At 42.5% G+C, this 16,023-nt stretch overlaps 1 protein-coding gene across 7 annotated transcripts in view; it reads right to left on the bottom strand.

Annotated features, from left to right (window-relative positions):
* Positions 1 to 16,023, bottom strand: part of CRB2 (crumbs cell polarity complex component 2) — a 67,359-nt gene that overhangs the window by 16,179 nt on the left and 35,157 nt on the right. For 6 of the 7 annotated variants that reach the window (XM_015879030.1, XM_015879031.2, XM_015879029.2 and 3 more), the window contains 5 exons: positions 12,199 to 12,894; positions 9,856 to 10,051; positions 9,182 to 9,321; positions 8,528 to 8,710; positions 7,903 to 8,016 (listed from right to left, as the gene is read on the bottom strand). In XM_015879030.1, the coding sequence (XP_015734516.1) occupies positions 7,903 to 8,016; positions 8,528 to 8,710; positions 9,182 to 9,321; positions 9,856 to 10,051; positions 12,199 to 12,793 (1,228 nt within the window). In that variant the 5' untranslated portion in view covers positions 12,794 to 12,894. The remainder of the gene's footprint in view (positions 1 to 7,902; positions 8,017 to 8,527; positions 8,711 to 9,181; positions 9,322 to 9,855; positions 10,052 to 12,198; positions 12,895 to 16,023) is intronic. The other variant, XM_015879035.1, reaches the window with a different exon arrangement.

The following is a 16,023-nucleotide window of genomic DNA, read 5'->3' as shown; positions in this document are numbered from 1 at the left end:
CCAGCCAGCGTGACCCCTTGCTTAGCAGTTAGCCCTGTTCTACATCACTGCTCCTTATACAGCTTGCAATAATCACACCCTTCAGCAAGCAGCTGGCCTCCCTCTCTCCTTCTTCATTATCACCAATGATTTTTGTCAACTACAAACATCTTTCATTTGTCAAATTCTTAATTACGCCAAAATAAAGTGGAGATTTCAATTGAATATTGCTTCCTAGATGCTAATTTCAGCTCAGCAGAGAAGTATTTACTTGGGGTTTGGCTGCAGATCACTGAGTGCAAACAAAGCCAGAGATTTCAAGAAAGAAAAGGAACTTTTCCCATCTTCAGGAAAGAAAAATAATAATAATAAAGATTTCTGGTCTCAGCCATCACAGCACCCAGAAATGCAGATCATTTCACAATATCGACTACTCTCTGATTTAAAAGAAGTTCAAAACTAATTTGCTTCTCCAAGGAAAGCTCAGGCATCCTTTCCTAGGTGTGCACTTAAAGCAAGTTCCCCTTCCTGAGTCTCCTTTGCACTCTAAATTTCTAGGCTCAAACATTTACTTTTGTTCTTATTATTGGCAAAACTGTTTGAACAACAGTGATTTGTTACATTATTAGATTTTAAAACGTGTACCGAGCATGCTCAAATAGTTAAAGACTAAGAAATGCAAATCAATAGAATTAATTATGTAAAAAATTAGTAAAGTATTATTTAAAAGGCTGCTATCCGAGGATGGTTATTTTCAAACACTCCCTTCCGACCCAAGCCGCTCTGTGATTCCAGGTAATTCAGCAGCGTTGGGTGCGCGGTCCCAGTAAGCGTAGGGCCAGGAGCAGTCAGTCAGAAGCTGCTAAATAAGCTCTCAGAGTCAGCATCATTTTCCAACAGAAATTTATTCCCTACATTCTGAACTGTTACTGACGTGGTAAGAAACGTTTCATAGCTGCATTAAGCAAATCCACACATTCAGCTTCTCTGAATGAATGTAATAATTTCTAGCTGCTATTAATGAGTAAAGATTCATTGTACTGTAAGAATAAATACATTAGAAGAAAAAACATATAAAGAAAAAGATTCTAATTTAGCTGTCACATGCCAAAAAAACTTGAAGGATTGGGTCTATTCATGGTCTCATATTTTGAAACGTGAGTTCAGTGGGGCTTCCCAGCCAACGCTGGACGTCCTTTCCCCTTAAGACAACTGAATTCCGAGCAACCTTTCCCTGGTGCATCCTAATTAGGATTTGTATTATTACCAAAAGAAAAATGGGGGGGAGGAAGGGAGGCAAAGGGAGAGATGGGGAGAGAGAGAGAATTAGCAGCAACAAACAGACCCGGCCACAATTATATTTGCACAATTACTGCCATTTCCATGGCAACACACTGCTTTGACCTCTCTCCCACCGAGCACTACTCCTCAAGGAGATGTGGGGGAGGAGACGCAGAAGTGCAAAGGCCAGCTAAGGGTTTGTCCCCTGAGCTAAAGAATTACTTCTTGATAAAGGAGTTTTAAATCATTAAAGCAAAAAGGAAAATGGCAAAAAGATTCTATCCGAAGAAATCTAATGCTTCACAGAACTAACAGGAGACACTGACATGTTTACAAAGTACACCTGAGTACAGAACAAGGACCCGTGCCTCAGAGCAGCACCCCAGGTTGGATTTCTGCAGACAGCTTTCAGAGCAAGGCAGAGCTGTAGCAAAGACATACACAGAGTGCACTGACTGCTCCACAGTTATCTTGAGGCAACTAGGAAATTCCTGGCCCTGAAGTTTCCAAAACAAAACTTTAGGTCTCTTCAAAATAAAAACATTCTTCCTTTCTAGTGAATTCTCATCCTTCTCATGCCTCCAGCTACCATTAATCGCACAGCAGCTCCCTGCCCTGAGCAGGCACGCAAACATTCAGGACACATTGCAATTACTGTATAGATCTCATTACCTGCTAGCAGAAAAATTCCCTTCAGGATCACGCCAATCAGCAAAGATTTCATGGCCGACTCCTTGTGGACATTTGTGACAGTAAAGGAAAAAAAAGTGGGGGTGAATGGGGGTGGGGAAGGGCAGAAAGGCTGAAGTGAACTGGCAGAATGTGTGTAAGCGCTCCCTGATGCCAGTCAGACAAAAAGGGATTGGAGATGGAACTAACCAATATAGCAGAGACCTGCGCTGCAGTGAGATCTAATCCAGCCCTGCTCTAAACCTCCCCAGCTGGCCTCTGTCAGTGCTGACACAAAGAATGCGTACTTGCAGGGCTCTCCCTCGGTGCATTACAGTAATACCCTGCAGTATCCACAGCATTAGCTCCAGCAGCAGAAAGTCAAGAGACAATCTCTTGCCCTTGCCACCTCCCAGGTGAATGTGCCAAGTTCCGTGAAATAAAGAACAAAATATGGATTTTTCTTTTACCGGCTGAGACAAAAAAACCGTATTTCCACCACCAAAGCATATGAATAAGGACAGCTCCAAATGCAGAGCGCAGCCCCAGCCCTGCTGTGCATTCAGCATTGGGACCAGCGCTTCATGCAGTCTCCTTCCTCCATCTTGCTCCACTCTGTGCATTTGAGTGCACAAGCATTTCCACTGTGCAGCATTCACAAAGAAAGGTCTCAAGCTTTAACTACCACATTTATGTGATTTCTAACTGAACGGAAGGAAACACCCTGCTTTGTGCTGGCTGCTCCAGTTCAACCACAGGACTGCAGAATTGAAGCTCTCTTTCTCCATTATCAATCTTACACAATCAGCTGTTGCAATTTCACTGAGGATCTGGTTTCAGAAAAATGTGGCTGCTTTCAAATGTTCCGGGAGGAACTTCTGTGTTGTGATGAAGCCTGAGATGTTGTCATTTCTGTGAAGAAACGTTATCTGGAAGCTTCTCTCCTAAACTTCAAGTCTTTGTTAGGATCCACTTAAGGTCCCAGCAAACAAAAATTCTCTGGAATAAGAGTGTGGGAGCTGCATTAGCAGTATGACTTCAAGATATTAAAAGAAAGCATTCCAGGAACTCTTGCAGTTTGTTTACTTTCTTCTGTGCTAATTCAGTCCAAACATACCAGTCAACATACCATGTACCAGGGATATGGTGAGGATCTGTTGAGGTCAGAACTTCCCAGATGGTCACATCTGGGTTGTGTAGGCATAGTCCTATCCTCATGCAGATTTTCAGTGCCATCTATAGTAGCTAGGGTGACCCTGCCGTTCCTGTTCAAATGCAAACAAGTAGTTTGTGCTCATTCAGCTGTCCACTGCAACAGAGCGACAACTGTGAAGACCAAAGAAAATCAGTTCCCTTGAGGAAGATCTATATTTTTACCTATATATGTATTTACACACACACATACAGAGTCTCTGTATGCTGCTGATTAGAAATATAGATATGGAATTTAAATCACGCAGCATAAATTAGCACAGAATCTGATCCCCCACATCTTTCCAAATTCATTATGTTAGAAGCTGCAGTTGCTTCTTTTCCCAGGATCAATTGAAGGATATATTTAGACTGTCTGGTCTTCTCAGAGACAGATAATGATGATGGTGTATTTTCATACAATGCCGTGAAAATTCCAGGTCATACACATTTATGTCTAAGATGAAATACTTATAAAAGGTATCTTCCAAAGCAGCTTATGATAGTCTTCGAAGGAGTCTAAAGAAATTGAAAATGATCAGATGATTCATTTTCTAGAGGTTTTAATTCCCCCTTCTTACATGCTGGCAACCATGCAAGTTACAAGATTCAGTCGTGATTTGTTCCCAGTCATTTGTAAAACTTCTTGAGGGAGGACAGGATAAAAAAAACAGCACTGAATATGTCAGAGGCTTCAAAACAGAAAAATGGCAGAAAATTAAATGTTAACTTTGGACAGATTTCCAAATTCCACTCATTTCTCAGAAAGCAATTAGCAACTTTCTCACTCTGTTGGTAAATGTGTCCCCGAAATGCAAGAAATTATTTCCAGGCTTTAGGGACAGCCATCCTAACCTTAAAAAACAGAAATTGAATCTGCACAGTTCATATACTGCAAGTGGTGGCTCAGCAGCACATCAATCCATTATCACTGAAAATGATCATCTCTGCTGATAAGCATTTAACAAGAGAAATCTGGATCTAATCTGCTGCCTGGAATCCTCAAATCACCTCTCCTGGCAGCGGCCATGAGCACACAGCCATCTCACCTGCTCACCATACCTACATGGAGTGCTATTCTGGGACACCACTCTGCCCAAGTATTTGCCTCTCCTGCTCCTGAAGATTTAAGTAAGTTGGACTTCACCCATTTCAATTAGTACGGAAATAAAATTTAATTTATCCGAGTCATTCCACCTCTTGTAACCCTCTCCAAACTGTGGTCAGCTGGCATATCTCGGGCTGTCCACTAGTCAGAAAAATGATGTAAAGGGACAGCTCAAAACAGACTACATGGTTGCAAGAATTGGCATTTCACAGAATCACAGAATGGCCCAGGTTGGAAGGGACCTCAAGGATCACGAAGCTCCAACGCCCCTGCCTGGCAGGGCCACCAGACCTCCATGTTTACTAGATCAGGTTGCCCAGGGCCCCATCCAACCTGGCCTTGAATACCTCCAGGTTCATTTCAGTTCATTTCAGAAGATGTTTTTGAACAAACAAATCTGGTACAAGAAGCAGGATCCAGAAGTGTGCGTGCTTCCAGCATTTTCATCAGATGACAAAAAGTCAAAAGGTCTCATTAACCATGGAGCTGTGCCTCAGAAGGCAGATGCAAAATGGAATGGAAAGGGAGCCGGGCATGTGTGTGTGTCTCATGAAGTACTCCCTTACTCCCTTCCTCTGTAGTACCAAAGTGTGATTCTGTTGAAGGGGTAGAAAGTCCTTTAATCGCTAATGCTCTTTCTGTGGATGCCAGATCTCTACAGCAGATCTGGCATCAGGAAATACCTGTGAAAAATAAATTAAATCTGTCCAAGTGCCAACCCATATCACAAGGGCAGTTAGAAGGAAGAAGCGTCTCCCATATACTTCGTGACTCCCAACCCAGAAATTCAAGCCTATTTGATCTGGGCCGGCACACTTGCAAAGGAACAATTTACAGCTACACAGAAGGTGTCCTGCTTCTTTAAGGACAAATGACAAATACATTATGGTTGAACAAAGTGGAATGGTTGGGAAGCACTCCAATTACTACTGACAGATCAATCCTTCCCAAATTTACACCACGTTACCTTCTGATTTCACACGGAAGTACAAGCATTCCTAAGCCGTGTGCTAAAAAGCTCAAAATGTAACCTTGATCACAAGATTCTACCAAGGGAAGGTTGCAATTGAAATGATGGCGCTCTTCCCTTCTCCTTCAGGCTGACCAATGCCACAGCCTTTCTGAAGGCAGCTTCAGCAGGAGCAGAAATATGAGGAGTGCTCAAGTCATTCAAAACTTTTCAAAGAACAAATTAGTCCAATTCCACTTCAGTGATTACATGCTTGCAGGTTAAAAGTCAGTTCTCATTTCAAACAGAGGCTCCAGTCTTTTTTTCTTCTTTTTAATGTCCTGTCCTAAACCACGCACACAAGATGGATTGAAAACATTCCTATGAATAAATGATTCATTTTGTCTTTTTTACTACAGATTGACTTCTCCTAATACACTTTTTCTCTTGACTCATTCTCCTTCTTACCTCATTTAGTCTCCATGCAATCTTTTAATTCACACTTCTTATATCCTCTCAGGGCACATCCTCTGCTAAAGCACAACTCAATGCACTGGGCTGACTCTCAGGACCTATTATGTAGCTCTCTTTGGAAAGAGGCCCTGCTTTTCCAACTACTACATTTCAGAGGAAGAGCAGCTCACCTCCCTGCAGCCCTATAGCCTGAGACAGCACAGAGGCAGTTAATTTGCAAAGAATGAATTTCTCCTTACTCACATTGTTATCTCAACACCCCCCTGAATTCCTCAGACTGAAGAAAGAAAAATACCAAAAGAACCCCTGCCGCCCCAAGAAAGCGTTCTTCATCAGAGTAGCAAGTTCACTTTAATCAGCGGAGGCAGCTTAAACCCAAGTTCATGGTAGATCTAAGCTGCCACAGAAATGTGTTTTGAGCAGAAACATTATGGGAAGCTTCACAGAGTTGTTCTGTGATCCTAATATGAAGTAATAAGCTGTTTACCCAGCATGACTGTACTGGGATTAATTGACAAAGGAGGGGAGATTAATTGCTATTATTTCCCTGTCAGCTTCACTCCTCCACATGCACTCACTGATCTCACAGAGACTGCTCACAGCCTTTCACTGTGTTAATGTGTCAGAACTACCTCAGATGAAACAAAGTCCTTTACCAAAAGCAATATCCAGAAGAGCAACTTCCTTCTAATCCCCTTCAAGTACTAATGAACCCAAATTTGATGCAACAGAATGAACTCTAGCACTCCTTTGCCCATCATCCTGTGTTCCTGTCAGCTTTTCTACCCATAAGCACACTAAGAACTGGAAAGGATTAAACAGATCTGCAGTGTGGCAGAGCAAAATGAAATTCTGAACTCTGTGAGGGGTGCAGAGGCAATGAAGGAGGAAAAGGGAATAGGGCACGCATGTGAGTGGGAATTATGAGAAGCAGGATAAACTTTAAACCATCTCTTTAGACAAGACCTTAGTTCATGAGTGCAGCACTGTAACTAATGAAAAAGCAGCCATTAAAAAAATTTCAGTAAGAGTCCATTTTCAAAGGCCACACATACAAAAACAACTTTTTCTTGACCTAGCCTAAATTAGGAATCCAAAGCAAACCAGATACACCATGAAATTGTAAACGATTCAGCCCAGTTAACAGAACACGTTAACTAGGAGTTGACTTGGGATTCTGGGTGTAAAAGTACCTGCGGTGATGAGTCTTCCCAGGAAAAAGTTGGGCAAACTTGCTCCAATTCTGCTCAACCATTATGACCACAGAGAGAAAACAAAACTTTCCCACATAAAACAGACCTAAGACTCTGGAATGCTGCAACCTGCTGTTCCAAGAAATCGAAAGACAATTTTATACTGGCTTCAAGTTTTTCTTTTTCCCACGAGATGGCAGCCTAGGAACACGGTAGGAACGGTTACATCCCCCTCAAAAATACACGATTGTGCTGGGAACCACCTTTCTTACAAACTGCTTTTTTATGCCAATTGTTCAAAACAGAGAGTACAGACAGAATTGAAAGGTGCAGAAAACTGAAAATCAACATTGTAAACTGATTAAAGAGTTAGCATCAGTCAGCACCCTCCCAACAGAGCTGATGCTGTGTACTCACTATCCCCTGGCCCACTAGGGTCAGGCAGAGCATTTGTATAAGAATCTAAACTCCCTGCTCCCATGTAAACAGAGAAGGCTGCATTTGCTCACATCACAAAGACCTTTTGACCTCCTAACCCAGCAAATTACTGCCTTCAGCCAAAAAACTCTGGCTCTTATCATCCAGGAGTGTTAGGGATGAGAGATGTTTTACCAGATGTTTTATGTGCTGATGATCCAATCTGCTACAGTAAGTAGCTTGTGACATTCAAAGTGTCATGCACCTTTTAAAATGTATTTTCTTAAGTTTTATTTGAATGCTCTTTTTGTTCATTTCATAGTTCACGTATACAAAACACAGTTCTCCCAGAGAACTTTCACTCCAGGATGTGGGTCTCCAGATAGTCTGCTCTTTTCCATACAGCTGTTTCAAATTCAAGTTTAGAGTCTATCAACTTGCTTGCTCAAAATTATGTTGGTTTTTTTTAGCAATGACAGAAATGCCCCTTCAAAGCTACTGAGTTCTACACTGTTTCTCTCAGTCCTAGTCTGGGCTACTCAGTACTGCAATCCAGTCCTGCAGCCAAACAATAACACAGCAACTCTGCATTAGTCAGCCAGACTGACCTGATTCCAGCCACCCACTTTCACCAGCCTTACCTGAATAACCTGGCAAACAATGACAAAGAAAGCCATCAACAAGGTCCACGCAGCGACCTCCATTCTGACATGGCTGGGACTCACACTCATCAATGTTAGTAAAGCAGGTCTCCCCTTTGAAGCAAAAACACCAATTGCCAATGTTAGTGCACGCATGTATCTGTGAAGGATACAAATTGAAAGGCAACTGCGTTCATGATGTTTTGCAGTTCTTTTCTGTCTTCTAAAAATGCGGAAGAATTCTGTAAACTGTGCATGTCACTCCTAACATCCTGACAAACAGATTCTATCATTGAAACAATTATGCAAAATGAAGTGAGGAAAGCTTAAGCAATTTGCCTGTGTCAGGAAAGGGAACTGTGGCAGAATTAGAACTGCTGCACAACAGTGGACTAAAATCTTATCTTTTTCTTTAAAAACAAACAAAAAAACCCCCTCCCTCCCCCAGTAAAGTATTACTGTTAGTTTCTCCTTCCAAGCATTTTCCCCAGCTCTTAAATCCATGCTTTTATAGATATTTATAAACCAGGGGAAAGGGTGGGTGGTATTTCACCCATCGTTTCTATCTACTCAAACTCCTGTCCATTTGCAGCAGAAAGGGGGCAACATTTACCACAAAACCTACCTGCAAAGCCTGGCTGGCACCAACAGAGGAAACCGGCTGCTTGGCTGTAGCTGAAATTGCTGGGGAAGTCAGGTTGTGATCCATAGTAGGACTGGTTGGATCGCTCAAAGCACACACCTCCATTGTGACAGGGATCTGTCGCACACTCGTTAATATCCTCTTCACAGCGCTGCCCTGTGTAACCTGCCAGAAGGTATCTGTGTAAGCTTCATGCACAACTGCACTAAAACAAGTCACCCAAGTACTGTAGTTGCCTTGAGGATGAGAATAGAAGCCAAAAGACATTGCAGCTCATTGCATAAGGAGTCCCAGAGTCCTCCAGTTTCTCCAGCACATCAAAGGAGGGAGCCAGATAACCAATTTGCAAGAAACTATTACTTTATGATAGAAAAACACACACAGGAAAAAGGCAGAAAAGAAGGAAATTTTACGGTTGAAGATCAGGGTACATTTCCGAATGAAGAGGTTGATCAGATCTTGGATGACTGGTAAAGGGAGATGCAGTGGTAGCCTCACTGTTTTGGATAATGGAACTTCACGCAAGGCCATGCTGTATGATTGTTAAATCCTTACTACTTCAACAGGGAAACTCAGCATGTGCTCTCTGTTGCAGTATGCCCAGGTGCTGACATACAAAATAGATTTCAAACTTACCTGTCCAGCAGGCACAGCTGTAGTTCTTGATTCCTTCAATACATGTGGCATTGTTCAGACAGGGCCCAGAGGCACACTCCAGGATATCCAACTCGCAGTGGTCTCCTTCAAAGCCCGTGTCACTGCAGTCACATTTGTAACTGTGGGGCAACAAAACAGAGTGATGCAGAAGCTCCTGATTTAGTTGTTGAGCTTGTGTGAGGAAAGAGCAAATTGGGCTGACTAGAGTCAGTCTTCATACACATTTGTGGGCAGAGGAAAAAGACTGTTCCTTCTGAACAAACAAGCCACACTAAAAACAGAGCAGATGAACCTCAGCAATCTCTAAACCTACAGTATGCCTGTGAAAAGGCACACTGACACACAGGTACATTCTCACCAGCTTCTTGCACTGATCATGACCTGCAAATCACTACCCTTTGCATCTGATGTCAGATAGAAACAACAACAGGAACCACTTTCCACCCTCTTTTAATCCTCTGAGGAGTTCTGCTACTGGAAAGGCCCCTCTCATAACATGCTGCCATTAATCACTCCTTCAGTTACTACCACTGGGATGTACAAAACACTAAATCCAATTCTCTCCATGGATTTTACTCCAATTTTCGTAGGTCGCACTAAGCAGAATTTTACATCAGTACTGGTATCTAACTGCACAAATACAGATTTCTCACCTGTTAATGAGGTCTTGACATGTCCCATTGTGCTGGCATGGCTGGCTTATACATTCATTGATGTCCACCTCACACTGGATTCCCTGATAACCTGGCATACAGGTGCAGGTGTAGAACCCAATGTGATCACTGCACAAGGCCCCATTCTGACAAGGGTATGAATCACATTCATCTATTTCCACTTCACAGTTTATACCTTGGTTAGAAAAGAGAGAAATATTTGTATTAAAAATCCATCAATGTATACATGTGCTGCTTGCATTTCTGAGCTGGAATTGCAAAAGCCATGTTATCAAATCCAACCGGCCAGCACAGCCATCTTTCCTAATTTTGCTGTAAAAACACTGAGAGCTTATGAACAGTGTGCAGTTCTTAGAGATTAAGGACCTCTCATTATTACTGGAAAATGGAATTGTTTTCTATAGACTTCTGGATGTTAGTCTTAAAACAAAACTAGAAGTAGTTTCCAGAATTTACAAAGCATTAGTTTCTCTCATTTGGGTTTGCTGAAGCAACCAACTAGACAGCACCTCACAAACAACATTCAATTTCTGAGTAAACCATGTTGATCTGACTTGCATACACTCCTTAAAACTCTAAGAGCTGTCTTGATTGGGAATCCTTTCAGGGCAGAGAGGACAGGGATGAGAAGAATCACACTGCTAGTTAGTGTTATTTAACCTTTTGTATATTATGTAGCTCTTACAGTTTAAGTCAGACACAGTACTCTTCACTTGTGTTGTGCTGCTATTAACCAGATCCAGTGCTCTACATCAAAGGCAGCTGCAGTTTGGGAATGGGAAAAGTGATCACTATCTGGTTCTCCAAGACACTGATCCCACTGTTTAAATAATATTTGTAACTCGCTTTGAGACACCTAGTAAAAAAGCATTAGAGCAAGGCAAGATGGTAAAGTCATATGATGAAATGTTACTAAAATTTAGGCCGAAAGTAAAAAGAATTCTGGCATTTTTGGTCTGAAGTCTCAGCTTTCACTGACAGAATAAGACCTCCCATGCAAACTCCTATGCAACTATCTTGCCATTCTACATTCCACCACTTGAAATTGTCTATGACCTGACATCATCTCCACGTGTTAGTCATTGCAGTGGCACCTGCCAATCCATCTAAGCTCCGCTTCTCGTTAAAGGCTCAGGACGTACTGGAGTGGCCATCCTAATCCTCAGGAATGTGGGCCCCCTAATCTGCTGATTCAAACCTGTCAATACCCATGCAAAACTCCCTTCACCCAAATTCCAGCTGAAAGCACCAGGAAACAACCTGCCTTAGTAAACAGGGGGGCTAGAACCTCTGAGGTCAGGATGGAGTGCTAGGCCATAAAGCTCATATCCAGCATCAGAATAATGTGGAGTACAAACTCCTCCTGCCATTTGAGTTATTTTATCACTTCCTTATCAGCAGAATCCCATAATCCTTAACATACGATTCAAGAAAAGAGTCAAAAGAAACTGATTTGCAAAACTATGTTTGATGCCCCACATCGGGAGCTATCTTAAGGCCTACAGAGAAATTCAGTTTTTTTCCTCCCAAGCCTCTGTTCGTTTTTATCAGAGTGACTCAGCATCAGGCACATTCCTGATGTTGCATTCCGCTGGTAATCAGCAGCATTCCTTCACACCAACCAAACCCTTGAAACACTTCAATCTGTGACAGTGGAAGGCTGAGAAAGTTCATGTGCTAAGTGGTACCAGGCAGAAATGGGCACAGGACAACTGCATTCCACTCTGATACCAGGGCTAGAAGGAGAACCTCCCACTGCCTTCAGATAACTCACAGGTGTAGATTACTCTGAGTCATCAAAAGCGTGGATGCGCCAAGAAACATTCTCTGAACATCAAAGAATTGGAAAAGAAGTGTCCAAATGAAAGCCACACTATTCTAAAGACTACTCCCCTTGGACAAATACTGTAGGATGGGACAAAGAACTACAAACTAGTTTAACAGTCATACTTGAAAACACTAACTGTACTCCTTCTGATACTAAATCTCTTTTATATCTCCCTTTGTTACATAGTGAGGCTAATCACACCTACATGTATCTAGTGCTCCTAGACTAGGATTGTGCCCCTACATTCATTCTTAGATCCATGCCTCTCAGCATCTGTACTGTCTATGGAAATCAGCCTCAACTATTGCTTAGAAGCCGCAAACACTACAACATTACTCTAACACAGAAACAGGTTTAGTCTCATAGCTGTAAAACAACAGCTTCTCATGACAGCTACAAGCACTACTAAACTTGTCAGCAGCAGACATGTGGAGTTACAAGAATAGCAAGATGTAACCCAACCAGCAGGGTAGTACACGAGCATGAAAGGGTACCTGTGTAGCCGGGGACGCACTTGCACAGATAGTGATCCATCTCATTCAGGCAGGTGCCATTGTTTTTACAGGGCCGGGATGCACACTCGTTGATGTCTATTTCACAGTTGTATCCTTGGAACCCAGGCACACAGAAACAGCTATACTCATTCACCCTGTCTCGGCAGATGGCTCCGTTCTGGCATGGGTTGGAAGCGCACTCGTCAATGTTGTCTTTGCAGTGGGCCCCGGTGAAGCCAGGTTGGCAGATGCAGGCATAGTCCCCAGGACCCTCGACACATGTCCCATTATTTAGGCAGAGGTGGCTAGAGCACATAGAGCTTTGGCAGCCTTCTCCATTCAGTCCTGTTTGGCATTTACAGGCGTATCCACTTACACTATCTACACATACAAAACGAGGATCTTTACAAGGGTTGCTCTCGCACTCATTAATATTAATGCTACAATCAATACCTGTAAAGCCAGGCATACAGATGCATTCATATTCCGGAAGTCCTGGAGTCCTGTTGCAGATCATATGGGCAGGGCAATGGTGTTTAGTGCATGCATCATAGAGGAGTTCACAGTTTTTGCCCATGTAGGCTATGGGGTGCATGGGGCAGGTGCACTGGTACCCCACTTCCAAGTCCTTACAGCTCCCACCATTTTCACATGGGGATGATGAACAACTGCTATCATTTTCAGAGTATGAAGTTCCTGTTGAGAAAACAGACATTTTGTTAGCTAGCATTAAGTAGTCTAAGAAAATAAAAGCTCATCTACCAATCACCACATGCATCTCAGAGGTATGTTTTAAGATACTGACCGAGGTTTAATATCTCATCTGCTGCTTCTAAGGATTCTTTTAATTTTTGAGCTAGTCCACTAGCGATGGTATCAGAGAAATAGGTAATGCTCCTTGTGAGAGTCCTGCCTTTGTTTCACACTGAAAGTGGAAGCACTAGAACTTAACCTATTTTTTACATGCCAGAGCACAAACAGCTCTGCCATTTTTGCCATGTTCTGTATATAACTGTGGGCCATCCATCAACAGGAATGTCTCTGGGAAACCCCACACCTCACAGCGACAAGTAACAGTGGCAGGTATCAAACAGCCAGGAGCCGTCATAGCTCTGACTCTGCCCACAGCTCTCTGCCTTCACTGCAGTGCTGCTTTTTGAGAAAAGCTTTAAGATACTGTTCTCTAGTCCAAGCATTTGCCAAGATCGCACACCATAACTTCTCAGCTGACCTTAACCATTCTCTCATTCAGGCTATCGTTATTCCAGCCCATTTCTGGTTATATTTGCCTTGCTCTGGTGCACCTTCTACACACACAGTTGTTAATCTGTGTCAGTGGTTTTCTATCAGCTCAGCACCCCCATCAGCTCCCCATCCTTTGTACATGAAGGTGGAGGCATCCGGCTTTAGGGCCTGAAAGGGATTTATAGGAGACTCTGGTTTACAAAAGCCTGCCCCTGCCCTGACCTCCCCCTAATTCCTCCCACCAGAAAACTGTGGTGATTCTAAGTCTTCTTTTAAGATGCAGTATTGATGGGGGAGGGAGGGAGTTCAGGGATTTAGACAGTCCCTTCTATTCCCATCATCATCTCTATTGCTCACCCCTCCCCTTCCGCTCTCATATGATGCTGGGGAGAGTTGCTGAGCATTGCACTGTCCAGCAATCTCATTATTCCGCCATGAACCCTTTTATTCTCAGATTCCCAGTCAGGCAGAAAACAAGGATGACGGAATCTGCCTGGAATCTCTGTAGCAATTAGTGTGGGAGCCCAGGAAACTATTCCCAATAGATTTACTAGACAGGAGATACGAGCTTTTGTAAACTTAATGAGTAACCAGCCCCAGCCTGCACTTTCCAGAGGCCAGAAGTACAGTCTGTGACAAGAGAAGAGCCTAAGACCACTAATGTGTTCAGAATGATTTCTCCGATTTGCAACAGAGTTCAACTACAAAGAAACTCACATTTATACAAGCAGTCAGCAAGCACTGCTAGTGTAGAAGGCTGCAATCATCTCAAAGGCTGCGTGTACCATTTTCTGTTTCCATTATAAGCAGGCAGTCTAAATAGTTCTTGCAAATAAGGATGCATAAAATTAATTTCATGTTACCTTCTCTTCCAATTTTCCTTCCCAGCACGTACACCTTCCTGCACTTCCTCTAATTTGATTCATCGTATGACTGCATTGCTCAATGACATGTATTAGTCATTAAGTCTTGCCCATGACATCCAAAACATTTAGTCAGATACAAAGGGGCTGAACTGTGCAGATACCAAGTTAAGCAAATGTGAAGTTTCTTTAAGAGTCAGAAGGCCCTCTTGGATTACCAAATAATGGTAGCAAATTAACAGGTAAAATCCCAGTCTCCTCAAAGGTCACTACTGTTACCAACAACAGCAGAAGCTATCTTGTTATGTGCATTCATAAGCAGACAGAACAACAGAAACAGTTATGCACAGAATGGCATAAAGTCATTTCTTGCATTACTACTCTATTAGATTTAGCTTCTTCCTGTGACCAAATCAATTACTTGAATTAGGTCTAAAAGTGATGACATCAATAGGACCTGAGACCTCACTGTGGAGAAAAATGTTCCCATTTTCAGGATCAGTTATTAATAACCAGTGTACGTTATCATATCGATCCACAGATTCTGATTCCGTTTGCCACGGGTCTCAATGGTTAACAAAATTTCTTTCTCCTGCTTTCTGTATTTTATCTTCTAATTGTAAATTTAAAGCATTCTTGGCCTCAGGCAGAAGAGGCAGTCGGATACGCTGAAGGCAGAGCCAAGTTGAAAGCAAAACCCCTCTTCACTACTTCCCAACTGGTCTCAGCTCTTGCTGAACAAGGCAGTGGTCATTACAGGAAATGCTGCACCTCTTGGAATTTAAAATCAAACAGGTCATTAGCAAAGGCTCCTTTCCACTCCCTGAGAGCTCTTCCGCTGGAGATGCTTCAAGCATTAACACTGGAACCTTTCCACATCAAAAGATGCACATTACCTGTGTGCGTCAATTAACCTTTTCCCTTAACAGACTGATGCTAGGCAATGAGAAAGGTCATTACTAGAGACAGTAAATTTCTCAAAGCAAGAAGAAGGCTTTGAGGAGAGACCTCAAAGCCTTAAGTGCCCAGGAGAACCAAGCAGTTGGCCGCTGGTAGGGATGCCCAGGCAACATTAGCTGAGATCCTGAAGCAGAATTGCTCACAGGACATGGATGGAGCAAGCTGAGGAAACTGCAACTTTATGTCACGTGAAATGTAACGGTATCAAAATCACTTCAAATTATTAATTGAACTGTAGCTTGCAGATAGTTAACCATGCATTTCCCCTGCCCAGTAGAGGCTGCAGGGGCACTAACAACACTAACTCCAAGAATATGCCACACATACTAATTAAACTGCAGTATTTCCCCTGGACAAAACATGTTCCCAGGTAAACACAGCGTAGTCCCAGTACTCATTCAGTGGCAATGCTATAAGTTTTGACTAAATGACTTGCCACAAATGAGACATTAATCCTCAACAGAATTTACTATGAAGTGATCTCAGAAAAGGAGTCTCAGCACTAAGAAGTCCGTAAAACACTGGTGACATCGGCAGAAAGCCAAACACACTGTGTGCAAAATAACCTACATCGTTACCAGAAACGCAGGCTACCATCAAGTCTGAGAAAGAACATGTATGAATTCTATTTTATTTTTTTTAGCTCTGTTTTTGATATTTCCATCAATCTGCTCCAGGACATACTGTGATTCCTCTCAATTTTGGAATAGATTACCATATAAACGTGAATCATATATGATATGAATATGCACCTGAT

The sequence above is a fragment of the Coturnix japonica genome, chromosome 17, assembly GCF_001577835.2.
Source record: "Coturnix japonica isolate 7356 chromosome 17, Coturnix japonica 2.1, whole genome shotgun sequence".
Taxonomy (NCBI): Eukaryota; Metazoa; Chordata; class Aves; order Galliformes; family Phasianidae; genus Coturnix; species Coturnix japonica.
The sequence above is the reverse complement of the archived record's forward strand: the minus strand, read 5'-3'. Positions and strand labels throughout refer to the sequence as shown.